General features: G+C 47.0%; 1 protein-coding gene across 1 annotated transcript in view; it reads right to left on the reverse strand.

The window, feature by feature from the left end:
- The window catches only part of sorcs2 (sortilin-related VPS10 domain containing receptor 2), an 879,651-nt gene that overhangs the window by 736,864 nt on the left and 114,932 nt on the right, over positions 1–27,855 (reverse strand). The window contains exon 2 of the mRNA XM_085964704.1: positions 12,908–12,975. Coding sequence (XP_085820830.1) covers positions 12,908–12,975 — 68 coding nt within the window. The remainder of the gene's footprint in view (positions 1–12,907; positions 12,976–27,855) is intronic.

The following is a 27,855-nucleotide window of genomic DNA, read 5'->3' on the forward strand; positions in this document are numbered from 1 at the left end:
GTGGGGTAGCATTACTGGTTAAAGAAGGGATTAATACAATTGTAATGAAGGATATTAGCTCTGATGATGTGGAATCTGTATGGGTAGAATTGAGAAATACGAAGGGGAAAAAAACATTAGTGGGAGTGGTATATAGACCTCCAAACAGTAATGCGGAGGTTAGGGATGGCATTAAAAGGGAAATTAAAGAAGCGTGCAATAAGGGCACAGCAGTCATCATGGGTGACTTTAATCTACATAGAGATTGGGCCAACCAAATTAGTAACAATACTGTTGAGGAGGAATTCCTGGAGTGTTTACGGGATGGTTTCCTGGACCAATATGTCGAGGAACCAACCAGAGATCAGGCCATCTTAGACTGGGTATTATGTAAAGAGAAAGGATTAATTAGCAATCTTGTTGTACGAGGCACCTTGGGTCGGAGCAATCATAATATGATCGAATTCTTCATTAAGATGGAGAATGAAGTCGTTGACTCAGAGACAAGGGTCCTCAATTTAAATAAAGGAAACTACGATGGTCTGAGGAGCGAGTTGGGTAGGACTGATTGGGGAATGGCACTCAAAGGGTTGACGGTGGATAGGTAACGGCAAACATTCAAAGACCGAATGGATGAGCTACAGAATTTGTTCATCCCAGTTTGGCATAAAAATAAAACAAAAAAGGTGACTCAACCGTGGCTAACAAGGGAAATTAGGGATAGCATAAGATCCAAGGAGAGGACATATAAATTGGCTAGAAAAGGCAATAATCCTGAGGATTGGGAGCAGTTTAGGAGTCAACAAAGGAGGACAAAGGGATTAATTAAGAAAGGGAAAATAGAATATGAGAGTAAGCTAGCACGGAACATAAAAACTGACTGTAAAAGCTTTTATAGATATGTGAAGAGAAAAAGATTGGTGAAGTCAAGCGTAGGTCCCTTACAGTCAGAATCAGGGGAATTTATAATGGGAAACAAGGAAATGGCAGACCAACTAAATACATACTTTGGTTCTGTCTTCACAAAGGAGGACACAAATAACCTCCCAGAGATGCCGGGGAACATAGGGTCTAATGAGAGGGAGGAACTGAAAGAAATCAGTATTTGTAGGGAAATGGTGTTAGGAAAATTGATGGGACTGAAGGCCGATAAATCCCCAGGGCCTGGTCTACATCCCAGGGTACTTAAGGAAGTGGCCCTAAAGATAGTAGATGCATTGCTGGTCATCTTCCAGAACTCGATAGACTCTGGAACAGTACCCATGGATTGGAGGGTAGCTAATGTTACCCCACTATTCAAAAAAGGTGGTAGAGAAAACGGGGAATTATAGACCGGTAAGCCTGACATCGGTAGTGGGGAAAATGCTAGAGTCTATTATAAAAGATGTAATAGCAGAGCACTTGGAAAGCAGTGACAGGATCGGACAAAGTCAACATGGATTTACAAAAGGTAAATCATGCTTGACTAATCTACTGGAATTTTTTGAGGATGTAACTGGTAAAATAGATAAAGGAGAACCAGTGGATGTGGTGTATTTGGACTTTCAGAAGGCTTTCGATAAGCTCCCGCATAAGAGATTAGCGTGTAAAGTTAAGGCACATGGGATTGGGGGCAAGGTATTGACTTGGATAGAGAACTGGTTGGCGGACAGAAAGCAAAGAGTTGGAATAAATGGGTCGTTTTCCGAGTGGCAGGCAGTGACTAGTGGGGTACCGCAAGGATCGGACCTAGGACCGCAGCTATATTAATGATCTGGACGAGGGAATTGGATGTAATATCTCCAAATTTGTAGATGACACAAAGCTGGGTGGGAGGGTAAGCTGTGAGGAGGATGTCGTGAAACTCCAGTACGATTTGGACAGGTTGGGTGATTGGGCAGAAACATGGCAAATGCACTATAATGTGGATAAATGTGAGGTTATCCACTTTGGTGGCAAAAACAGGAAGGCAGATTATTATTTGAATGGCAATAGATTGGGAGAAGGGGAAGTGCAAAGAGACCTGGGTGTTATTGTGCACCAGTCGCTGAAGGTAAGCATGCAGGTGCAGCAGGTGGTTAAGAAGGCAAATGGTACGTTGGCCTTCGTAGCAAGAGGGTTCGAGTACAGGAACAAGGATGTCTTGCTACAGTTGTACAGGGCCTTGGTGAGACCGCACCTTGAGTATTGTGTGCAGTTTTGGTCACCTTACCTGAGGAAGGACGTTCTTGCCATGGAGGGAGTGCAGCGAAGATTCACCAGGCTGATACCTGGGATGGCAGGAATGACGTATGAGGAGAGATTGTGTCGATTGGGCTTATACTCACTGGAGTTTAGAAGATTGAGAGGGGATCTCATCGAAACCTATAAAATTCTGTCAGGTCTGTACAGACTAGATGCAGGAAGGATGTTTCTGATGGCCGGGGAGTCCAGAACCAGGGGTCACAGTCTAAGGATAAGGGGTAAGCCATTTAGGACTGAAATGAGGAGGAATTTCTTCACCCAGAGAGTGGTGAACCTGTGGAATTCTCTGCCACAGAGGAGGCCAGTTCATTAAGTATATTCAAGAAAGAATTGGATATATTTCTTGAGGTTAAAGGGATATGGGGAGAAGGCAGGGACAGGGTACTGAATTTGGATGATCAGCCATGATCTCATTGAATGGCGGAGCAGGCTCGAAGGGCCGAATGGCCTACTCCTGCTCCTATCTTCTATGTTTCTATGTTAGCATGATGACCTTTCCTCTCCAGGAGTGGGTTTGATTCCAGCTCAGACCTAATGGGACAAAGGTCTCTGCTGACTGTAAATGTCCTAAATAAAATGACTAGCAAAAATGGGTATGGTAGCGTAGTGGTCATATTACTAGATGAGTAATCCTGAGATCTGGCAGAGAATGCGGGCTAAAAATTGGTTTGCTCCCTGGAAACGGGCGCGGAGATTGCAATGCGTAATCAACCTGCGCGTGTTCAAAGTAATGCAGGCAGCATGCTAACTTCGTGCTGCCTGCTGATGAACATGATTGTGGTGTTCAGCCTGGTGCTGAATGCACTGCTGAGTGGCTGAACGCTCAGCAGGGGGCCCAAGTTCATGCTAGCACTAATTAAAGCTAGCCTAAACTTCTTAAAGGCAGCCTGCACCTCGTAAAGGGGAGGTGCATTCAGCCGGTAGCAGTTCATTCAACTGGCTGGGGAAGAGAGTCAGAGCAGCAAAAAAAAAAAATGATGTCACAATAGGGGAGAAAGCATGTTCCAAGGTACTCCGATGCAGCACTGGTAGCCTTGGTGCAGGAGGGGAACACGAGGAGAGGGGTCTTGTTTCCACAGGGGGCCAGGAAGCCCTCCAGGCAAATTCATAAAATGCAATGGGTGCAGATAGCTGTTGTGGTGAGTGCAAGCAATATAGCCCCGAGGACCTGGGCGCAGTGCAGGAAGAAGTTTAATGACCTCACACGAGTTTGTTCTCAAGCATCTGAAGGCCAACACACACCTGCTCCAACGCCCCCACCCCAACCTTCCAGGCCCTGTGGAACCTTCCAACCAAGGCCTGGCAGTGGGTAGCTCAGATGTGGCAGCATGAAAACACGTGATACCAAGGGCGTAATTGAAGGTGGCTCTGTTTAAGAAAACTATCCCCCTGCTTCTGAAGTATCTAGCGACATAAAGAAAGTGGAGCGGTTGTCTTCCACATTTCACAAAGATATTTGAACATGTTATTCACAGCCTTGTGATGTTTAATAAGGAATGTTGTGCACTGGGTTAGTTCTTGGGATTTTCATATAGTGACTGGAATTTGGCTACTCTCGGAAACAAAATTTATGTTGTCTTTTGTTATGCAATCGAAAGGAAACAGCATCAATAAAAATGAATGAGGAAAAAAACATATTAGCTGATTAGTTTGACGTGCCAATATACTGCACCATGGGGTGTGAATTTGCTCCTGCGCCTCTCACATCCTGAGTTCGACCTATTCGTGCAGGAAAGAGACCAGAGTCTAGAAATTAATGTGTGCTATTAGCATACATACATTCAATGGAGGTGTAAGCCTATTTAAAATAAAGCATTAAAATAGCGGACAAAATAATGTTATGTATTCATACGCTAATATCTCCCGTAGTGACTGTTACACTGTGCAATGGCAGAGACCACAGGGCACATGAACAGCCTGTCTTCTTGGCCTATGATGAAAAATAAATAATTGAAAATATGCATGGGTGGAGGAAAACACAAGCACTCACCAGCCGTCATCATCTGCTTCAAGAATACTAAAGTACTGTAAATTAAAGCAGACATGAAGCTAGTGTTCAACAGACGAATTACACAGAGGCACGGCTAACGTTGACTGACTGTGTCGGAACACCGTTATGACAAAAAATGAGTATCTGAAAGATTACATTTTATGAGTTTCAGCTATCAGTCAGCTCAATATCCACATCTTGAAGGTAGTTGTTTCAGGCGATAGGCCCCTTTTAATATGGAAATCGGGGTCCTATGTTGTAAATAGGACCCTGATTGGCATTTTATCTCGGAACTGCTTGGAGACTGCGCAGTGCAGACTTTGACCAGTTCCATGGCTGATGGAGGGGAAGAGGTCCAAGTCTTCAATTATTTTTGTGGGCCCGTTTGGTGCCCTGCAGCTTCCCTGGCAAATTTAAATGAGGCCGGAGCCTCAAAATTGTGGGGGGCTCATTACCACCGGAACAGACGGCCGACTGAAGTGTTAAAATCTACCCCCACATATGTTTATACTGCTTTTAGGGAAATTACTTGCTCATGGAGTAACCATGGAAGCCACCCATTGTGGTGGGTTCTGAACCCTTTGGAAGCAGCAATGCAGCACAGTTTACTTTATTGCACATGCCATCAGAATCAAGGCTGGTGTCACCTGCAGGGTGGTAAACACTTTGGCCTAGAAATTCAGTATTGCCACGTTTGGGGCACTACAGTCGAGCATGCGCTAAATTTAGCGCCCCCTTCACCGAAATTGAGTTGCATCGCCCCAAGAGGTTGCTGCTGTGCTAAAGCAAGCGGTGCACGACTATCCTAAGGCGCTAAGCCGGCGAGCCGAGGCGCTACCACCGAGGGCGGGCGCAGCGCAGGTGTGGCGAGTTAGCAGTTGCAGGCAGACACGCTGGCGCCGGTCACCTCTTAAAGGGGGAGGGTCGATTTGTCTTGCAGCCACGCCCTGCACATTGGCGCTCTGATCCTAGGCCTGGACAGACCTGCTGCGACATCGTTATGCCTATGACCATGGAGAGGGCCAGGGAGCGAGCGCAGCGCTTCAGTGAGGGGGCCTGAAGGTTCTGGTTGGCGCAGTGGAGTGCAGGCAACCTATCCTCTTTCCTGACAGTGGCAGGAGGCCGCTGCCCAGCGAATATAGAAAAGCTTGGAGGGAGGTGGCACACAGAGTGACCTCCAGCAGCATGGTCCCTAGGACCCCAACGCAATGCAGGAAGAAGTTCAACGACCTTACTCGGGTTGTCAGGGTGAGTACCCTTTCCAGTATCCTCTTCATCCCTGCATGTGCAACTCACTTTATGGCCAAAGGGTCCTGAAAGCCCCAATGCCCAGCCCTCATCCAACACCGATGGGACTCTCATGAAAATCACATGCACATTCACCACTTTACAAACTGTCAGGGCTATTCGACCATGGGAGGCAGTGCAGGCAAGATCAGGGCTTCACACCATCAGGGGTATTCCACCATGGGAGGCAGTGCAGGCAAGATCAGGGCTTCACACTGTCAGGGCTATTCCACCATGGGAGGCAGTGCAGGCAAGATGTGTCTGGTGTCTGACTGTTTTTTGGGGGGTTTCCTCTGTATTTGTTTGTCATGCGGGAAGGGCACAGAGTTTGTTAAATAAATAATTGTCTTTATTCAGATTGTGCATGTTGCACTTTGAACTATTTGTTGCCTTGACCGGCTCAGCGTTTGCGGAGCGGGTCCATTCATGTTCTTTCAATGGCAGAAGTCATTCCCTGAGAGGGGGCCTAGAACCGACTTGCAATAAGCCGCTGACGGATGGCCCTTGCACTTTGTGCCTCCCTCCCGTCTTGGTGCTCCTCCTCCTCCTCCGGTGGTCCTCCAATGTCTGCTGGCAGTGACTGAGTCCTGAGGATAGCCAGGTTGTGCAGCATGCAGCACACTACAATGAAATGGGAGACTCGCTCGGGCGAGTACTGTAGGGCTCCCCCGCAATGGTCCAGACAGCGGAACCGTTGCTTTAGCACACCGATTGTGTGCTCAATGATGTTCCTGGTCACTTGATGGCTGTCATTGTATCGCTCTTCAGCAGGGGTGGTGGGCGCACGGAGCGGGGTCATCAGCCAGGTGCACAAAGGATAGCCCTTGTCCCAAGAAGTCAGCCTCCTGGGTGAGCCAGGGCTTCGAAAATGTCTGCCACAGAAGTCTGGCGCAGGATGAAGGTGTCGTGGCTGCTGCCTGGAAAGCGGGCATTGACAGCTAGTATCAGCTGCCTGTGGTCACACACCAACTGCACGTTCAACGAATGGTAGCCCTTCCGGTTGCGGTAATCCTCGGCATTCTCTAGAGGCGCCCGCAAAGCCACATGCATGCAGTCAATGGCGCCCTGGACCATGGGGAAGCCCGCTATTCTTGCAAACCCCATTGCACACTCTTGCTGCTTGTCCAGGGTCATGGGGAAGGAAATGTACTGACGTCTCCTTTTGAAGAGGGCATTCGTGACCTGGCAGTTTCAGCAATGCACCGCGAACTGGGAGACATTGGCAATGTCCCCAGTAGCGGATTGGAAGGAGCCGGTGGCATAGAAGTTGAGAGCCACTGTCACTTTCACTGCCACCGACAGAGACGTCCTGCTCCTCAGCTGAGGCTGCAGATCTCTCTGAAGCAGGTGGCAGATCTCAGTGACCACCCCCCTTCTGAATCGAAGCCTCCGAATGCACTGCTCCTCAGACATGTTGAGGTAGGAGAATGCTGGCGGTATACCCTGGGAGGGGGTAAGGGTTACGGGGAGCGGGCAGGAATTTGGACATGAGTCTAGGTTCAGATCGGACATGGCCCTGTGGGTAGTGGAGCGGGCCCAGGGGCCGTGTAGCCTGATCCTGCTCCTATTTCGTGTGTCTAATTCTGTTAGATTCAGGAGATGGTTCTGTGATAGTAGATTGGCGGTTAGGATCAGATCAGCCATGATCTTATTGAATGGCGGAGCAGGCTCGAGGGGCCGATTGGCCTACCCCTGCTCCTATTTCTTATGTTATGTTCTTATGTTTGCCGACGCCTGTTGGCCCTCCTCCGTCTGGTCATGATTGGCACTCTCTCTCGGCGTCTCTGAGCCCTCTCAATGCAATGGAGAAACCCAACGTCTCCACCCATTGCAGCCCCCATTATATGTGGCCACTCAAGGCTATGGCACTGAAAAATCAATCCAACTGCAAAGTTCTGGGCTGAAGCCAGAAGTACCTGTGCGAGCGCTGAGTCAAAGCAGAAAGCTCTCTCCCTTTGTCTCTCTGCAAATCTCTCTCTCTCTCTCACACAGAAGGAGTGGTCCAAAATGGCTACCACAAAGAATGCAGGAAGAGTCCCCTTTAAATAGCGTCCCCGCAGCCCCACAGTGACTGGGAACCGTTCCACTCAACCAATCGCTGCGAGCGCCAGGCGGAAAGAAGGGGGGCGCCACTGAAGTTCCGGTTCGGGGCGCACCAAGGGCGTTGCACCATGAAATGACGTCAGGATCTGCACGCACAGCTGAGCGGGCATTGCGGTTTTGCGCGCCGCTAAATCTTCACTCAAGTTCGCAAGAAGCGCAGATCGCGCCACGCCCGGGCGCTAGCCGCTTCGCGCCCCACTTATCGCCCTAAGGCGCTAGTGGCTGGCGCTACCAACTGAATTTCTAGGCCTTTGAGAGCAACTGAAATCACAAGGTTTGGCGGGCAGAGAAGGAGCTCTGGAGCTTTGCCCTCCATTCCTACATCACACATTGCACCTACAATAGGGTCACCATTTGTTTAGTTTTGAATCAGGTATTTAGTGAGACGTACAAGACACTTCTGAAATGTAAGCCAGGCACGAAAAGTGTGACTTTTAAAACTGAAGTCTGTTTTTCCACTTAGCTCCATGTCTTATGATGCAGAGGCATTAGTTAGCACCATTTTTAACAAATTTCTATCAGCAGCAAAACAAACATCTAATTGTAGCTCCGATCCCACCCACTGCGCCGGCTTTATCCTGCCCCTGCTCCAACTTTGGGAAAATATATCAATTCCGGACAATTGGCAACTTAAAATTAAAAGCCTTCATGTGGCAAGTCAATCTGTGCCATGCTGCAAAGAATAAAATAAATGCCCAGTGAGTTCCCCCAAAACCAGATTCGAGAAACTTCTTATTTGGAGATTTACCAATGTGTTCACATTCTTAGAATTATTGCATTTGGAAATGGATTCAAGACAGCACACCGCAGCTGCACTGCAAAACTGACTGCAAGTGTGTCCATCTCTTTGCTGACAGCTAAATACTACTCTGTAAATTCAGTGTGGTACATTTTCTGCTTCACTGCCTGGAATGAAAATCGGGCGGGTTCTACAATAGGTGGCTGATTTACCCCCATGTTCCCTTTCAAGAACATTGTGGGTAATTTTGACTTTGGGCAATAGTGTCAAACGAGCGGTATGGGAACAGCCACCCATTATACACCTCTCCTGATTTTAAAAGAGCCAGCACAGGTACGATGGGCCTTATGGCCTTCTTCTGTGCTGTACGATTCTGTGATTCTATGTATAAAGGGCATTTGATCTGATATCATCCGTTTTACACTATCGGCCAAAGTCAAAATTACCCCAATGAAAGTTTAAACTAGCAGTGTGAGCTGTTAATCTTTTCAGAGTTTGTGCTCTTCTGGGCGATTGGAATGTGTCAAAACTTGCTGTAGATCAAAAGGTCACCAAGAATTCAAGTTCTGTTTAATAAAATGCACAAACACAGGCACTCTCAAATCCATGCACAGACCCTTCACACACACACACATTTGCAAACTTACAATGGAAAGCATCTTTTTAAAGGGTGTTGCCATTTTGGGGAGTGGATAGAATCAGGTGCTGGAACAACCTCCTCAGGAAACTTCACTTAAAAGCATAGCACACTGGGCCACTGAAGAACATTGGTGCCATTACCTACACTGTCAGGGGGAAATTCCTCTGAGCAGCATGTGAGGAGAAAACGCAATCATGATCTTTAGGAACCCGTTTACAACGTAGCTACACATAGCAAACAGAGAAACTCTTCCCCCAAGTACTGCTGCAGCAAAAAGCTTGACAAGATGATTTTAGTCAAATTATAAGAACAAAATTAAAATGTGTAAGTAGATGCCACTGGTGACATATTGATGTGGTCACATCACAGATTGTACCACATGCAGACGTCGCAGGGTACAAACATGGGGCAAAACTTTCAATGAGTTGTTATGAGCTGGAATGCACTGCATGAAAGGGTGGTGGAAACAGATTCAACAGTAACTTTCAAAGGGAATTGGATAAATACTTGTAAAGGAAAATTTGCAGGGCTGTGGGGAAAGAGCAGGGGAGTGGGGCTAATTGGATAGATCTTTCAAAGAGCTGGTACAGGCACGATGGGCCGAATGGCCTTCTTCTGTGCTGTAAGTGTCAGCTGTGGATCAGTTGGTAGCACCCTCGCCTCTGAGTCAGAAGGTTGTGGGTTCAAGTCCCACTCTAGGGACTTGAGCGCAAAGCTAGGCTGACACTGAAGTACAGTGCTGAGGGAGTGCCGTCTTTTGGATGAGACATTAAACCGAGGCCCCGTCTGCTCTCTCAGGTGGATGTAAAAGATCCCATAGCACTGTTTCGAAGAAGAGCAGGGGAGTTATCCCCGGCGTCTTGGCCAATATTTATCCCTCAACAAACATAACAAAAAACAGATTATCTGGTCATTATCACATTGCTGTTTGTGGGAGCTTGCTGTGCGCAAATTGGCTGCCGCATTTCCCACATTACAACAGTGATTCCACTAGAAAAAAAGTACTTCATTGGCTGTAAAGTGCTTTGATATGTCCGTTGGTCGTGAAAGGCGCTACATAAATGCAAGTCTTTCTTTTTTCTTTAAGATTCGATGAGCTTCGGCGGGGGCATAAATGTGCGCTATCAGATTGGCCGCCCACGATACACCACGCCCGATTTTCCTTTTCGTTAACTTCAATTGTGGTGTATAACAGGAGACCAGTGCATTACTCCCGTTTTACACCCCCTCCCTCTGATGTTGAAGGTTCCACGGTTTGTTTCTGATTAACATCCCATCCTCAACTATTTACATGCTTCTGAGCACAAAATCACATCACTGGATTATATATCATTAGGGGGCAGGTTCCAATGAAAACCACCTCTTTTGGTGGGACGTGAACATTCTGAAAGCAGCAGGGCTGCCTCGTTAACTTTACCACCCTGCCACTAACGTTGGGGCTGCCGTCAATGGCAGCGTGGTGAAGTGCTCAAGTATTTCTGGACATGTATTTACCCCACTGCTAGCTGCTGCTGGCAGTCCCAACCAACTCCAAGATAAAAGGAGGCAGCATTGCTCATTCCAGAAGGTCTGAGATGCACCCTAGAGATGAGGTACAAGACTTGCCTCTGAAGGCAGAGGCAATAATTATTTATATGACTGGGGGGGCAGGCTGAGTGGCACAGTCTTCCTGTGCAGACCCATGAAACAATTTTTAACTTGCTGACCTATATGTGTTTTCCCCAACCACTGAAAAAGGTATGACTGACAGGAACAAAGAGGCTACCCTGACTACTGCGTCAGCGCTGTGATACGAATAAGCTGCTTTAAGGGTGGCTTTCTTCCTATGTTGCCGGACGTCATGTGTCATAATTTTATTCTGGCTATGACTGAACACTCTACCTGTGAACAGAGGCCAGCGAAGTGGTTTTCACATTGCTGACCTGTAAAGATCTTCCTAAAATGTGGGAAAAGGCCCACCACCAGAAACTTTCATTCACAACAAAACTTGTGAATGTTTCACTTGTGTCAATGTTGCCTCAGGCAACATTCTCGCTAAGCTGTGCAGCCGTCTGGAGGTCCCGCACAGGCCGCTCACCGGCTATTCAATGGAAATAACTGCGCATGCACGAAAAATTGAATGGGCCATGCAGCCAGTTATAGGGCCCGCGCACCAAAAAAAATTACAGGGCACCTTGGCCTCGGGTGCTGTGTGCGCAATGCAACTCAAAAGCACCGGCAGCGTAAACGCACTGCAGAACCACTTCCAGTGGGCATAACAATCTACAAAATAATAGACAACTGGTTTCTTATTGGGTTTCAATACCCATGGACGTGGCTTAGTAATTGTGCTGGTTTCTATTGTGCTGAATCAGTGCTGTATATGTTGTGGAGCGGATTTGACAGTAACCGCAAACTGCATGTGTGCGAAATTCGCAGTTCACTAAAATGTCACTTTTATGACTCGCCAGTACGGCCACAAACCTTTCCCAATGTCGGGGGGAGGGGGGATTCCACAGGCGAAAAGCCCACCTGCAGCCAAGCGCCAATATGACGGGAAGAGAGCTATGTGTCACAAGTGCACGCTGTTTAAATTCACCACCACTGACAGTTTCAGTTCGAGGTAGCCAGTGAAAACCCAGGTCTCAAGTGTTTGCCCCAAGACCCTGGCAGAAAAAGCTTTAGGTCATTTATAATGCAGATAGGGGTTAGCTGTAGCTCAGTTGGTAGCACTCTCGTCTCCAAGTCAGAAGGTTGTGGGTTCAAGTCCTACTCCAGAGACTTGAGCACAAAGTCAGTGCAGTACTGAGGGAATGCTGCACTGTTGGAGGTGCAGTCTTTTGGATGAGACGTTAAACCGAGGCCCCGTCTGCTCTCTCCCCTGCTTTTCTTCAAACATTGCCATGGGATCCTTTATGTCCAATGAGGTAACACTGGATGGCAATTTTGCTGGAAAGACTTGCAGCCTGCAGAAAGCTCAATCTGTGCTGGGAATGCAGTCAGCAACAGCTTCTACCTGAGGAAAGTGATCAGCTGTGAGGTGGGAGCTTTTATACTACACTTGAATGCTGTCAACTAATCAGCTGGATCAATGGCCACTGAACTCCCGCCTCAGGTTGACAGGCGTGGTTCCCGAGCAGCACGAGTCCAGTGGGCCTCCAGTGAAATTGGAAAGGTAAGGTTAAAAAGACTCTGAAGGGTCCAACAACAAGCTAATAATCCTTTAAATTGGATCGCCCGCCTCTGCTGGTCCGGTCTCTGCCGCGCTGACAGACGCGCCCGAGGGAAAGGTGCGTGGGGGTGGGATGACGTCAGGTTCCCGACCCACTCCAAGAAATATCAACTTTCCCACTTGACCCGCCTCCAATCGCGCCCGCACGGACCCTGGAAAATTCCGGACGAAGTGTCTGGAAGTCACCCCCTATGTATCAGAATTGCCGAGTGATGAAGTGTTCATTCCTGCGCCTGACAGTTTTATTGAAATCCAGTCACAAACTGAGAAGGAATGGAAGCAGGGAGTCAGTTTCCAGGGCACTAAAGGCGGCAATAAGCCAGACACCCTGTTTATTGTGTGTTAAACTCAGTGCATCAAGAAAAACCTTTTGTCAACAATTACAGACAGATAGGGATGAATCATAAGACTTCACAGTGAACTGATCAGCTGGTTTACAAGTTGAAAGGGAATTCCAATACAATATTGCTTTTGCAAAGCCCTGCACAGAATGAGCAAAATTGCTATTACTCAATCTTCAGCTTCAAATCCTATAATCCCTTGTGTGCGAGATCCAACAAAAAAGAGAGAAATTCAAATATTCAGTATTAAGGCAACAGAACAACAGATTCTGAGCCATGCTCCCGCCCATCTGTTCTCATTATCATTCCTGTACTGGTATCCCTCTCGCTCTGAAAGCTGCACATGTATATTTTTGTTGGCAATTATATACAAAATAAACAAAAGGTGGCTCACCTCCACAGAGAACTTTCCAGAACCTTCCCCATATCTGAATGGAAGAATTTGGTGAGAATCAGGATTACCTGCAAAGCACATTAGAAATGCAAAGTGAGTATGTTGCACATTAGAAATGCAAAGTGAGTACATTGCACATTAAATGAAAGCAGTGCAAAATTCTAATTTATACCAACATTAAATGAAATCAATCCAAAGAAATCTGGAATGCTAACAGGTTTGTTCAAAGAATATTAGATTTGACAGTGAGAAATATGGCATTCAGATGGCATGAAGGGCAAATTCAACATATGGTGTGGTGTAGCGTTAAGCCAGACAGGCAAAGATGGCCATGGGGTTGAAGGTTTCCACCCCTCGTTGCTATTCAGTGACCTCTTGTTGAAAGTACAGTGTATGTGGCCATCAAGTAAGGACAAAGTTGAGCTTGGCTCTGATGCCTAGCTTGCCTCCACCATGGTTCAGTAACCTGCTGATCCCAAAATCATTAAATGCTATAGCACAGAAATAGGCCAGTCAGCCCACCAAGTCTGCACCACATAAAAGATCTAATCTAATCCTATTCTCCTGCTCACTCTCCATACTCTTTAATATTTCTCATTTTGAATCAACTATCTAATCCTCTTGCAACAGAATTTATTGGCCCTGCTTCAACAACGTTTTGCAACTGAGAATTCCACATTCTAACCACCATCTGTGCGCTTTTAAATTTCATTGGTGGGCACTCACACCACAATGGGCACATCTTGCACACATGCCAGAGAAGTGTGTTCTGTTCCAACACGATTTTGAGGCTGCTCTTTTTCTAACTAAACACTACACCACATCACCCAATACAACCTTTAATCCTTTAATCTATGTACTTTTCCCATCCCCAAATCCGACACTCAAACCTCAGAAGAGCATTGGTGCTGCATTGCAGAACACTCAAACTGGCTCGGGTCCGGAGGCGGCCAGGAACAGTCTGCTCCGCCAGGACAGTGCAAAAGCTGCCCCGCTGTTGTCCCAGAACACTAATGGGGGAAGGATATCCGTGGGCTTCTCATTATTCTTTGGGTGAGACATTCCTGCAGTTCAGGTGTATGTTAAGGACCCCACGGTACTGCCCAAGGAACAGCAAGGGCTTCTCCGGTTATCCTGCCCGACATTCCTCCCTCAACCAATACTACACAAAACAGATGAACGGGCCATGCATCTCATTGCTGTTTGTGGGGCCTTCCCATTGAGAAAAAGGCTGCCGTGCTTGCTCACGTAACAACGATGACTGCACTTCAAAGTACGTGAAGCACATGGGGATGCTATGTAAATGTGGGTCTTTTGTTCATCACCTCAACCCGAGTAATCATTATTCATATGTGAATTTAACAGTTGGCAGGCTGTTTGACCACAGGGGGGGGTTGTATCACATCTGAGCCCAATCCTCGTCTCACTTGACATCCGTACTTGTGCATTTCAAACAGGGTGTCTGGATAGCAAGCAGTGAGTGAGAAACTTGAGCGATTTTCTCCTTGTACATCAGAGCACTGAGCCTAATTGTAGTAACGCTGCCACCATCCAGCTGAGATCAGGCCCAACCCAGGGTCAGCTTCAGGACTTGCTGCTCTGTAAAGCTCAGCCCCTTCATTGGATTAACTCACACAGCCATCAGGAGAGCCCATTAACCAGATTGATTTTTTTCAAAAATAATTTGTAACAACAGCTGATGCAGTTGGCAAAGCCATAATGACAGTGGCATTGACGCCATCACGCACCTGCCTGTACACAAACTTGACAAAGAGACTTTACCATGGTGACAAAGCCCTTTCCAAGTTTAAAACGTAAAAGCAGATTTATTTCAATAATACCACACGCAAGGATGAACAGAGCCAGTGTTAAGTCATTAGACTCCACCCTCATCGCGCTACAGTAAAGCCAGAATTATTATTGTTTTTACTTCATTCAATGAATACTGTGGATTAAGAAGCATCCTGTCATTCTCTAGATGAGCTTGTCCAGTAGTTAGAGGACGCATATGCCGTATGAAAAAGAAACCTGTGCTGTGCCACACAGTGGCCTGGCTGGTTTGCTGCCGCTTTTCCACAGACACTCAATTTTTTATTCTTAGACATAAGCGGCAGCAGCACCAGAGGAGGCTGCAAGATTTAAACAGCGGGAGGAGAGGCAGCGCAGACCTGAGCAGCTCCTCCGATGATTTCAACAGCAACAAAAATCAAGGAGTGACGTCACAGGACAGTTGGTAGGTGATTGTTGGCCCAGGATCACCGGACCTAATTGGAGGCGGTATCAGCGGTGGCAGTACTGAAAAGCAACTACTGCAAAACAGCTAGTGACGTCACATCCAGGGAAGGAGCTGATTGGTGAGTAAGTGTTTCTAGTCAATAGTCTACAAAGTAAAGGCATGGCCGGGCAGCTCAGCCCCATGGAATGCACATCCTGTGCCATGTGGGAAGTCCTGGACGTTTCTCTTGGTCTGGACGACCAAGTGTGCAGGAAGTGTCGGCAGCTACAGCAGCTCGAGCTCCGGGTTTCGGAGCTTGAGCGGCGGCTGGAGTCACTTCTGTGCATCCGCGAAGCTGAGAACTTTGTGGATAGCACGTTTCAGGAGGTGGTCACCCCGCAGCTTAAGAGTGTGCAGGCAGAGGGAATGGGTGACCGCCAGACAGAAGAGGAGGACCAGGCAGGTAGGGCAGGAATCTCCTGAGTGCATCTCCCTCGCTAACCGGTTTTCAGTTCTGAATACTGGTGGGGGCATTGGTTCCTCTGGGGAGTGCAGCCAGAACCATGTCCACAGCACCATGGGTGGCTCAGCTGCACAGGGTAGAGGAAGAAGAATGAAGAGCAATAGTCATAGGGGATTCGATAGTTAGGGGAGCAGACAGGCATTTCTACAGCCGTAGATGTGACTCCGGGATGGTGTGTTGCCAGGGTCAAGGATGTCACCGAGCGGCTGCAGGACATTCTGAGGGGGGAGGGTGAACAGCCAGAGGTCGTGGTCCATATCGGTATCAACAACATAGGTAGAAAGAGGGATGAGGTCCTGCAGGCAGATTTTAGGGAGCTACGAAAGAGATTAAAAAGCAGGACCTCTAAAGGTAGTAATCTCCAGATTACTCCCGGCGCCACATGATAGTGAGTACAGAAATAGGAGGATAGAGCAGATGAATGCGTGGCTGGAGAGATGGTGCAGGAGGGAGGGCTTTAGATTCCTGAGGCATTGGGACCATTTCTGGGGGAGGTGGGACCTGTACAAGCCGGATGGGTTGCAGCTCAACAGGACCAGGACCAATATCCTCATGGCGGGGTTTGCTAGTGCGGTTCGGGAGGGTTTAAACTAGCTCGACAGGGGGTTGGGAACCTGAGAGTAGATTCAGAAAGGAGAGAAGCAAAGCTGGAAATGGAAGGCAGAAAATTAGTAAGCGAGTTTGGAAGGCAGAGGAAACAAAGGCTAGAAAATAGACAAGGGAGCTTGGCAGTGCTAAATGGTATATACTTCAACGCAAGGAGTCTAGGGAATAAAGCAGATGAGCTGAGGGCACAGATAGACACATGGGAGTATGATATTATAGCTATTATTACTGAGACATGGCTGAAAGGGCAGGAATGGCAGCTCAACATTCCTGGTTACAGGGTTTTCAGACGAGACAGAGAGGGGGATAAGAAAGGAGGGGGGGGGGTTGCAATATTGATTAAAGAAACAATTACAGCTGTGAGGAGGCATGATATCTTAGAAGGATCATCCATGAGACCATATGGGTTGAACTGAAATACAAAAAAGGGGCAATCACACTGCTGGGAGTGTACAATAGACCCCCAAAACAGTCAGAGGGAGATTGAAGAGCAAATATGAAGGCCAATTTCTGAGACGTGCAAAAATAGGGCAGTAATAGTAGGGGATTTCAACTTCCCTCATATTAACTGGGATAAAATTAGTGTGAAAGGTATAGAGGGAGCAGAATTCTTAAAATGCATTCAGGAGAATTTTTTTTAGCCAGTACGTAGCAAGCCCAACTAGAGAGGGGGCGGTTCTGGACCTAGTTTTAGGGAATGAAGCTGGGCAGGTGGAAAGGGTATCAGTGGGAGAGCATATTGGTGGTAGTGATCATAATTCAGTTAAATTTTGGGTAGTTATGGAAAAGGACAAGGATAGACCAGGATTAAAAGTTCTCAATGGGGGGAAAAGTTAATTTTACTAAGCTGAGAGGTGATTTAGCCAAAGTGGACTGGAGACAGAAACTTGAAGGTAAATCAGTGTCAGAGCAGTGGGAGGCATTCAAGGAGGAGATAGTGAGGGTTCAGAGCAAATATGTTCTCTTAAAGAAAAAGGGTGGGACTAACAAATCTAGAGCTCCCTGGATGTTAAGGGGCATACAGGGTAGGATAAAGAAAAAAAGGGAAGCTTATGTCAGATACCGAGGGTTCATTACTGCAGAAAGCCCAGAGGAGTATAGAAAGTGCAGGGGTGCAATTGAAAAGGAAGTTAGGAAAGCAAAGAGAGGGCATGAAAAAATATTGGCAAGTAAAATCAAGGAAAACCCAAAGATGTTTTATAAATACATTAAGAGCAAGAGGATAACTAAAGTAAGAGTAGGGCCCATTAGGGACCATAAAGGGACCTGTGTGTAGAGGCGGAAGACATGTGTATGGTTCTTAATAAATTCTTTGCGCCTGTTTTCACAAAAGAGAGGGATGATGCAGACATTGCAATTAGGGAGGAGGAGTGTGAAATATTAGATTAAATAAACATAGTGAAAGAGGAAGTATTAAGGGGTTTAGCATCTTTGAAAGTGGATATCCCAGACTGTTAAGAGAAGTAAGAGAGGAAATAGCAGAGGCTCTGATCATCATTTTTCAATCCTCTCTGGCTACAGGTGTGGTGCCGGAGGACTGCTAATGTGGTACCGTTGTTTAAAAAGGGAGAAATGGATAGACTGAGTATTACAGACCAGTCAGCCTAACCTCGGTGGTGGGAAAATTAGAGAAAAAATTCTGAGGGACAGGATAAATCTTCATTTAGAAAGACATGGATTAAATCAGGGACAGTCAGCATGGATTTGTTAAGGGAAGATCGTGTCTGACTAACTTGATTGAATTTTTTGAGGAGGTAACAAGGAGGGTCGATGAGGGTAGTGCGTTTGATGTAGTCTATATGGATTTTAGCAAGGCTTTTGATAAGGTCCCACATGACAGACTGGTCATGAAAGTAAAAGCCCATGGGATCCAAGACAAAGTGGCAAGTTGGATCCGAAATTGGCTCCGAGGTAGGAAACAAAGGGTATAGGTCGAAGGGTGTTTTTGTGACTGGAAGGCGGTTTCCAGTGGGGTTCCGCAGGGCTCAGTACTGGGTTCTTTGCTTTTTGTGGTATATATCAATGATTTGGACTTGAATGTAGGAAGTATGATTAAGAAGTTTGCAGATGATACTAAAATCGGCTGTGTGGTTGATAATGAAGAAGAAAGCTGCAGAATGCAGGAAGATATCAATGGACTGGTCTGGTGGGCAGAACAGTGGCAAATGGAATTCAATCCAGAGAAGTGTGAGGTAAAGCATTTGGGGAGGGCTAACAAGGCAAGGGAATACACAATAAATGGTAGGACACTGAAGTGCAGAAGATCAGAGGGACCTTGGAGTGCATGTCCACAGATCCCTGAAGGTAGCAGGACAGGTAGATAAGGTGGTTAAGGAGGCATACGGGAATACTTGCCTTTATTAGCCGAGGCATAGAATATAAGAGCAGGGAGGTTATGTTTGAACTGTATAAAACACTAGTTAGGCCGCAGCTAGAGTACTGCGTGTAGTTCTGGTCACCACATTACAGGAAAGATGTGATTGCGCTAGAGAGGGTACAGAGGAGATTTACGAGGATGTTGCCAGGACTGGAGAATTTTAGCTACGAGGAAAGATTGGATAGGCTGGGTTTGTTTTTGTTGGAACAGAGGAGGCTGAGGGGAGATTTAATTGAAGTGTATAAAATTATGAGGGGGCCTAGATAGAGTGGATAGGAAGGACCTATTTCCCTTAGCAGAAGGGTCAATAACCAGAGGGCATAGACTTAAAGTAATTGGTAGGAGGTTTAGAGGGGATTTGAGGAGAAATGTTTTCACCCAGAGGGTGGTGGGGGTCTAGAACCATTGCCTGAAAGGGTGGTAGAGGCAGAAACCCTCATCACATTTAAAAAGTACTTGGATATGCACTTGAAGTGCCGTAACCTGCAAGGCTACAGACCAAGAGCTGGAAAGTGGGATTCGGGTGATAGCTCTGTCGGCCGGCAAGGACTAGATGGGCCGAATGGCCTCCTTCTGTGCTGTAAATTTCTATGATTCTATAATGCCAATGGATGGTGAAGGGAAGGGGACAGTGTGCCACAGGTTCACTTACACACCAGTTTTACAACCGACGCTGGTTTGAGACTGTGCCAGAAATGGTGGGTGGTATGTGTGGAATGATAATTGGGGGGGGCGGGGGAAGAAAACCATTTAAACAGGTTTTATTACTAAATTAAGTTTTTTCAAGCAGGCTTCGCAGACTGCACTATGCCCCTGTTTATAAACAGGAAAAAGTATCCTTATATGACAACTGGAAAAATCACCCATTGGGAGGAACTTTCAACTTCGACGGGGGTCTAAAACGGGCATTAACAATCAGCTGCCCGCTATACACACTGCCCAATTTTGCTTTCCGTTGACTTCAGTGTGCAACTCAGCCGTCCAGATCAGGAAGGTGCTAGATTCGATCCCTGCTCTGTGCGGAGTTAGCTGAGGCGGCTGCAATTAATTTCAGTTGTCCTAAGTTAGGGAAGGTTCCTGATCGCTGTCAGGTGATCCTTGCAGCAAAGGGCAGAATTTTGCCGGCGCTCAGAGTGTGAGTTTAGAGGCGGGTCCGCTGTCAAAATCAAAATGATTGACAGCGGGTTGGGAACTCGCTGCGAACCCGCCTCCGTTTGAGTTTCCAGTGTCGGGCCTGTGATTTCAGAACAGACCCGACACCAAGCGACGGAGGAGGCATTTGAGATGCTTAACTTCTTGTTTACTGCTATTTTGCCAGCCTTTTTCGATTTTACCACATTTTTAACGGGGTTCACGTCGTTCAGAGATCACGTCAGGTAAGTAGGTCAGGTTCTCCATGTCTTCTCGTTGCTGTGAATAGGTGACAGCTGCAAAAGTGGTGTGAAAGCTTCCATTTCACAGCTGGTCACTTTCCAATGTCAGAAGCTTGAGCCTTCAAGACTTGGAAGAAACTTTTGAGCTGTATGCAGTTTGGAAGTGTTTGGAGTAAATCCTCTATCCACTGTCACCTCCTTGGAGCAAGCTCTCTCACCATTGACAGATCACTTCTGTCATCTCACCTTGAGCTGCCATCTATTCCAGCAACATCCTTGAAAAAATGACACCTTGCAGAATCCCAACACAATCAGCCCCAACACCAACATCACCGGGCACACCAACTGATGCTGCACTGGACACAGGGCATCAGCACCCATGCACATTGCTGCCCGGGATGCAAGCGATGGCCTCACCATGTCCAAATTTGCTTCACTTAACACTGTACACCCTGGCTGCCACATGATGCACCAGATTGGCACCACCCCACACCAACACCATAAAGCATCCCTACAATGTCCAAGTCATTCCTTTCACACTCATCACCATTGGGGGTAACGTTATGTCTCACCATTCACTGCAACTCACTAAGCCACTTCCAAAAGGTGCACACAAATCTGTCCAAGAACACAAAGTGTTCAAAATAAAGATTTAAAATGTTTGACAGCACATTACCAGAAACTTCACATGATCAATGGATAAACCACTCAAGCGCCTACCCTTGTGTGTTCTTAGTTGATATGTTTGCAGTGGGATGAGGGCGAGTGTGAGGGGTGGCTACTGAGATGGGGATGTGATAATGTAGATAGAGAGGGATGGGTGGAGGTGCAAGGTAAGTTGGTGTGAGTAAGGATGTGCAGGAGTAAGGTAGGGAAGGCAGAGTGATGGAGATGTGATGAGTGGCACAGCAGGATGAGGTTGAGTGTGGCTTGGCAGTAATGTTTCGTGATCTACTGAGATCATTGAAAGGTTTGCACCACTACAGCCTGGTCCTCCTGAAGACATCCCTGCTTGTGTCCTCCTGTGCAAGGTGCAACCAGGCTGCGTTGGTGTCCTGGGGAAGTCTCTTCCGCCCATTGGAAGGGAAGAGAACCTCCCTACGTGCTGTGACTCCCTCCATAAGCATATGGAGGGAGTCATGTGAGTGCCTGGGTGCAGCCGTGCACCTTTGTGCAGTGCTCGTCAGTGTTTGCAGCACCTCAGTGCTGTAGAACACGGACAGCAGAAATGAATGTGGCCATGGTCCCTTTAAGGAAACCGGCTGATGACACATCAAATGATGTCATCAGACCCGCTTCCTTTTAATTGGCCGGGAACCCCACAGGGCGGGCTTAACAAGCCCTATTAACGGAAAATCCTTTTGACAGAGCGGCTGCAGCTGGGAGCGGGACCGGAACCCACCAACCACCTTTCCCGCTGCAAACCCGCTTCTGCTGGGAAAATCCAGCCCAAAGTGTGCCTGCAAGTCTGGTGAGGACAGGATCGGACTCAGCTATGATACCCACATAGTCGAATAGGCCACTGTCTTGGGTCACACATGGGCAAAGTACTGGATGGCAGCCTGCACCCACAGATTATGTCCTAGCACCAGAAAAGGGGAGTAACACATAAATAAATAAATAATTTAAATGAAGTAAAAGACATGTAGATTTTGGAAGTCTTTTGAGTGTTTGAAAAGGTTCATGAATACGGGAGGAACGAGGGACTGTCTGCCATAATACCCAGCTCATCCACATATGGCCCCTGACATGCTGTGACGGGTTTGGATTTTCTTTCCTGTTTATCCGTCACTATTACAGAGCATGAAAGAAGGAAAACCATTTTGATTAGCAACTTGGATTTAAACCGCTGTTGCATATAAAACATCTTTTGCACAAAAGTTGGCAAGACTGTGTTAGCATTACACATCTTTTCAAAACTGAAGAATACTATTAAGACAGAAGTTTGCAAACACTGCACGCATTTTAATTTGTCAGAGTGAATAGCAGCTGTTGCTAAGCATTTGTTAAATCGTTTAGCAGTTATCTCTTATACTGTGAGACATTCGGCCCATCTCTACACCACTTATTTCAATCCTTATCATAGCCATTATCATGATATACAGTCACTAAGTCAAGATTAAAGGGAGACAAAGATGGCCTGATGGCCCAATGCAATAGCGTGCTATGCGCGGGCTGGGAGATCTGGGTATCTTTTCTTTTTTGCAATCACATTTTTTTCCCTCAAATACAAGCACTGTTTTCCAGGACAGCCTAATATGACCAAGTAGGAAACACAGATACTTTTGTTAAACTGGTGTTGCATACGTCTGTGCTCCATTCTATCCACGCACCCCCTCCCAGCATCAGTGAATCGGATCCACATCTTAAAATCACAGAATCACAGAAACCCCACAGTGCAGATAGAGGCCATTTCGGCCCATCGAGCCTGCACCGACACATATCCCACCCGATCCCCGTAACCCCTACATCAACACATATCCCACCCTATCCCCACGTATTTAATCCCCCTAACACTAAGGGTCAATTTATCATAGCCAATCAACCTAACCCGCACATCTTTGGACTGTGGGAGGAAACCGGAGCACCCGGAGAAAACCCACGCAAACACAGGGAGAATGTGCAAACTCCACACAGACAGTCACCCGAGGCCGGATTCGAACCCGGGTCTCTGGCGCTGTGAGGCAACAGTGCTAACCACTATGCCACCGTGCTGCCCTTATCTCTACTGGCTTCATCATACCCACACCATCTTCCTTCTTATCCATACTTTTCTTTCCACCCTTAACACGCACACAATCTATTTGCTCGCAAAGTTCTCCCAACTGCAGTAGAGCAGATTTTTTTTTAATATAAAGTTAGTTCAACAATGATCTAAATATTCCTGTTCATCCCCGGTCTCTGCTTCGGCTCTATACATGTGCAAACTAGCTTTTCTGTATCTCCTCTTATTTTTCTGGAAACTAGTTAGTTTTCAGATGGATTTAACCTTCCAACATTTATATTTTTAACACTGGACTATCCAGTGTAGTTTCCATGCCATTACAATGAACCATTTTGGGACTAAAAATATTAATATTCTTGCTGCAGATCCAGCTAGGAATTTCAATCTCTTTTAGCGTAATCTACCTAGCATATAATACATTCTTCCACAATGGGGCCCAAATGGATTTAGTTAGATTTAGTGTAAGAACTCTTTGACTTGTCCCAGACATCTACTTGTTCATAGAATCATAAAATGGTTACAGCATGGAAGAAGGCTATTCGGCCCGTCGAGCCCGTGCCGGCTCTCTGCAAGAGCACTTCAGCTAGTCCCACTCCCCCACCCTTTTCCCGTAGCCCTGCAACTTTTTTTCCTTCAGGTACTTATCCAATTCCCTCTGAAAGCAGTGACTGAATCTGCCTCCACCACCCTCTCAGGCAGTGCATTCCAGATCCTAACCACTTGCTGCATAAATTTTTTGTTCTTATGACATCTTTGGTTCTTTTACCAGTCACCTTGAATCTGTGTCCTCTGGTTCTCGACTCTTCTGCCAGTGGGAACAGTTTCGCTCTATCTACTCTGTCCAGACCCCTCATGATTTTGAACACCTCTAGCAAATCTTCCCTGCTCTAAGGAGAAGAACCCCAGCTTCTCCAGTCTATCCATGTAACTGAAGTCCCTCAACCCTGGAATCATTCTCGTAAATCTTTTCTGCACCCTCCCAAAGGCCTTTACATCCTTCCTGAAGTGCGGTGCCCAGAATTGGACACAATACTCCAGTTGAGGCCGAACCAGTGTTTTATACAGGTTCATCATAATTTCCACACTTTTGTACTCTTTACCTCTATTCATGAAGCCCAGGATCCCATAAGCTTTTTTAACTCCTTTCTCAACCTGCCCTGCCACCTTCAACGATTTGTGCACATATACCTCTAGGTCTCTCTGTTCATGCACCCACTTTAGAATTGTACCCTTTAGTTTATATTTCCTCTCCTCATTCTTTCTACCAAAATGTATCTCTTCGCACTTTTCTGCATTAAATTTCATCTGCCACGTGTCTGCCCATTACACCAGCCTGTCTATCTATGTCCTCTTGAAATTTATCACTATCCTCCTCACTGTTCACTATACTTCCAAGTTTTGTGTCATCTGCAAATTTTGAAATAGTGCCCTGTACACCCACATCCAAATCATTAATATAGATCACGAAAAGCAGTGGTCCTAGAACCGACCCCTGGGGAACACCTATATCTTCCTCCAGTCCAAAAAACAACCATTCACCACTACTCTGTTTCCTGTCATTTAGCCAATTTCGTATCCATGCTGCCACTGTCCCTTTTATTCCATGGGCTTCAACTTTGCTAACAAGCCTATTATGTGGCACTTTGTCAAAAGCCTTTTGGAAATCCATGTACTACGTCAACCGCATTGCCCTCATCAACCCTCTCTGTTACCTCATCAAAAAACTCGATCAAGTTGGTTAAACACAGTGGCCTAGAAATTCAGTTGGGCGCTGCAAGCTTTGCGCCCAGTTGGCGCCTAAAGAGGGTTTCTGCGCCAGTATAAGAGGTTGCGCTGATATTCAGCGCTGCGGTAATGGCGGCGGTAGCCGGTAGCGCTGCGCCGACACCGATGACGTCATCGGTGTGCGCAGTGCCCCGGTACCGCCCCGCTTCCGGCCCAAACCCCATATTTAGTTGCGACCGCCTCTTCTGCAGCGGCCGCAAACAACGTTCGTGAAACGGGGCCATACTGCTGCGCTACTGGGGCGCTTTAAGGTGGAGGTGCGGCCGGCCGCTTTTTCGGCGGCCGCCTGCCCGCACCTCCCTCCCCGGCCTCCTCCACCACCCCCCCGCGGCATTGGTGGCTGATTCCCGTGAGCCCGGCACTTCTCCGTGGTGCCGGGCTCATTTGCCGGCAGAATCCAGCGGCGATCTCACGGCTGCAGGCAGCTCCTCCTTAAGAGAAGGAGGAGGCCTGCAGTACCCCAGCCTGCCGCACCGCATCGGGTGGCGCAGCGGCAGCTGGAGCGCTGAAATTCACTTTCAGCGCCCCAAGCGGAGGCGGGCACACCCTGGAATAGCGCCCGGTTCCGACTTGGGGCGCTAAAAGTGAATTTCTGGCGGGCGCAACGGGCTCCGCACGCAGCGCTAACTTTTGGCCGTTAGCCTGCTGGCGGGCCTTAACTGAATTTCTAGGCCAATTTGTTTTAAACAAATCCGTGCTGTTGAATTAATGATTTACATCTGGTAATAAAAAGGTCAGAAAAGAAACTCTGAAGTGCAGGTTATCTTCAAGGGAGCAGCTTCTGTCTGCGTCCACTAAACCAGTGGTGGGCAGGGCATGGCCCTGGACGCAACGGCATGGAAACGGTACGATTATTGTGGTCAGTCCTCATTATCATGCGGTCGGTGAGCTGTCAGCATCAAACATGCTCCCAATAGTCAGCTCGTCGACCTGGAGGTGGGAAATCGGGCGATGCGGCTGCTTAGAGGTGTATTTTTCTTGGAGAGCAGAAGGTAGCAGGACAGGTAGATAAGGTGGTTAAGAAGGCATATGGGATACTTGCCTTCATTAGCCGAGGCATAGAATATAAGAGCAGGGCGGTTATGATGGAGCTGTACAAAACGCTAGTTAGGCCACAGCTGGAATACTGTGTGCAGTTCTGGTCGTCACACTATAGGAAGGATGTGATTGCATTGGAGAGGGTGCAGAGGAGATTCACCAGGATGTTACCTGGGCTGGAGCGCTTCAGCTATGAAGAGAGACTGGACAGGCTGGGGTTGTTTTCCTTCGAGCAGAGAAGGCTGAGGGGGGACCTGATTGAGGTGTACAAAATTATGAGGGGCATAGATAGGGTAGATAGAAAGGAACTTTTCCCCTTAGTAGAGGGGCCAATAACCAGGGGGCATAGTTTCAAGGTAAGGGGCAGGAGGTTTAGAGGGGATTTGAGGAAAATCTTTTTCACCCAGAGAGTGGTTGGAATCTGGAACTCACTGCCTGAAAGGGTGGTAGAGGCAGGAACCCTCACAACATTCAAGAAGCATTTAGATGAGCACTTGAAACGCCATAGCATACAAGGCTACGGACCAAGTGCTGGAAAATGGAATTAGAATAGATAGGGCTTGATGGCCGGCGCGGACACGATGGGCCTCTTTCTGTGCTGTATATATGACTCTAAAGAAGCAGCACTGTGGAGCAGCGGGCGACATGAGTACACAATCTGCAGAGCAACTACATAAGTATTCAAATCCATCGATGTTCTAAAACCCACAAGCAACTGCCAAAACATGTCTCCAAAAGCTCCACCCAGCTTTACCTGACACTTCCACTTGAAGTATCACTGGAAATGGCAGGCTTCTGCTTGCACCTCCCATGATTGACAAGCGGGAGCAGGAATTGGCAGTAGTCAGGCGGGCAGAGTCGAAAATGGTGCCAGGGAGTAAATGGCATCCGTTGAATCCTATTTGTGTGCATGCATAAGGCTACCATCTGTTTCAAGTGGGAGCTCTGGCCTCCAGGATTCAAATCTGTCTAAAACGTCGCAACGGACGTCAAATCAACAGTAAGTTGGCAGGTTTAGCAACCACTTCATTCTGGTTCTTCCACTGCCCGCTCTGGAGCGCAAACAGGGCCGTAGCAAAACACAAGTCACCAGTCACCGACCTCCCCGCCCACCCCAGTCTCCAGTTCAACCAGGCAAGGCAACCAGCCAACAATCCATATACAGTAAACTCTTTCTGATCCGGCACCTATGGGACCAGGATGGTGCCGGTTGATGAAAAATTCTGGATAACAGAGAGGTAAACCTACCAAGGCAATTTTTAACACAAACAAAATAAAAACCAATGACTAACTCGGCCACCACGGGAGACTCGGACTCGGCAAAACGAGTGCTGGATGGATTCGGCAAGATTACCGGTTATCTATTTTGCTGGTTATTAAAGTATTCCGGATGATTAAGTGCCGTTTAAACAAGAGTTTACTGTAGTTGTAAGTCTGACAACCTCATCCCACCTTTTCTTTACAATCTTTGTGATATATCCAGTTTTATTTAAGGGAACAGCAACCTACAGGAAATTCGGCAATATGCATCTAATTTTCCTACACTAGTTGAGCAGGAAGTTCAAGCATCATAAATGCAGTTAAGTTCGGCAACTCATTTATTTTTATGGTTTCAATTTTTCCTGCCAAGGACAGGAACACAGCTAAGCACCATGTCACATTTTGCCTAATTTAGATGTGATTCAAACCGTTTATACAGAGAAGGGGAGTCACAATCCCTAAATATCCTCTAGTGGGCCTTTCGAAGCACATGACTCCGCATTCATGTGCAACCCTGGCCATTCAGAAAGGCCCCTGACTTGCTCCAATTAACTAGTGGCAGAAGTTATTTCAAAGCCCTGCATTAATCCGAGAGTAGAATGTTCAGCATCTGGGATTTGTAAAGAACGTCAAGATGTTGCCAGCACGCAGTCATATTTTTTATTCTATGTCTCTTCGATCTGGTGTCTGGCCATATATAAAAATCATGGAACATGAAAAAAACCTTCAGCCCATTAAAGCTCATCACTGTTTAAAATGATAAAAGGATTCGATTGGGTAGATACAGAGAAACTATTTCCTCTTGTGGGGGAATCCAGACCAAGGGGGCAAAACCTTAACATTAGAGTTAAGCCATTTAGGAAGCACTTTCTTCACGCAAAGGATAGTGGAAATCTAGAACTCACTCAACAACAACAACAACTTGCATTTATATGGCATCTTTAATGTAGTAAAATGTCCCAAGGCACTTCACTGGAGCGTTATCATACAAAATTTGAGAGAGCCACGCAAGGAGATATTAGGGCAGATGACTAAAAGCTTGGTCA

This window comes from Somniosus microcephalus, chromosome 2 (assembly GCF_052327205.1).
Source record: "Somniosus microcephalus isolate GS21.2 chromosome 2, FLI_Smic_1.0, whole genome shotgun sequence".
Lineage (NCBI taxonomy): Eukaryota > Metazoa > Chordata > Chondrichthyes > Squaliformes > Somniosidae > Somniosus > Somniosus microcephalus.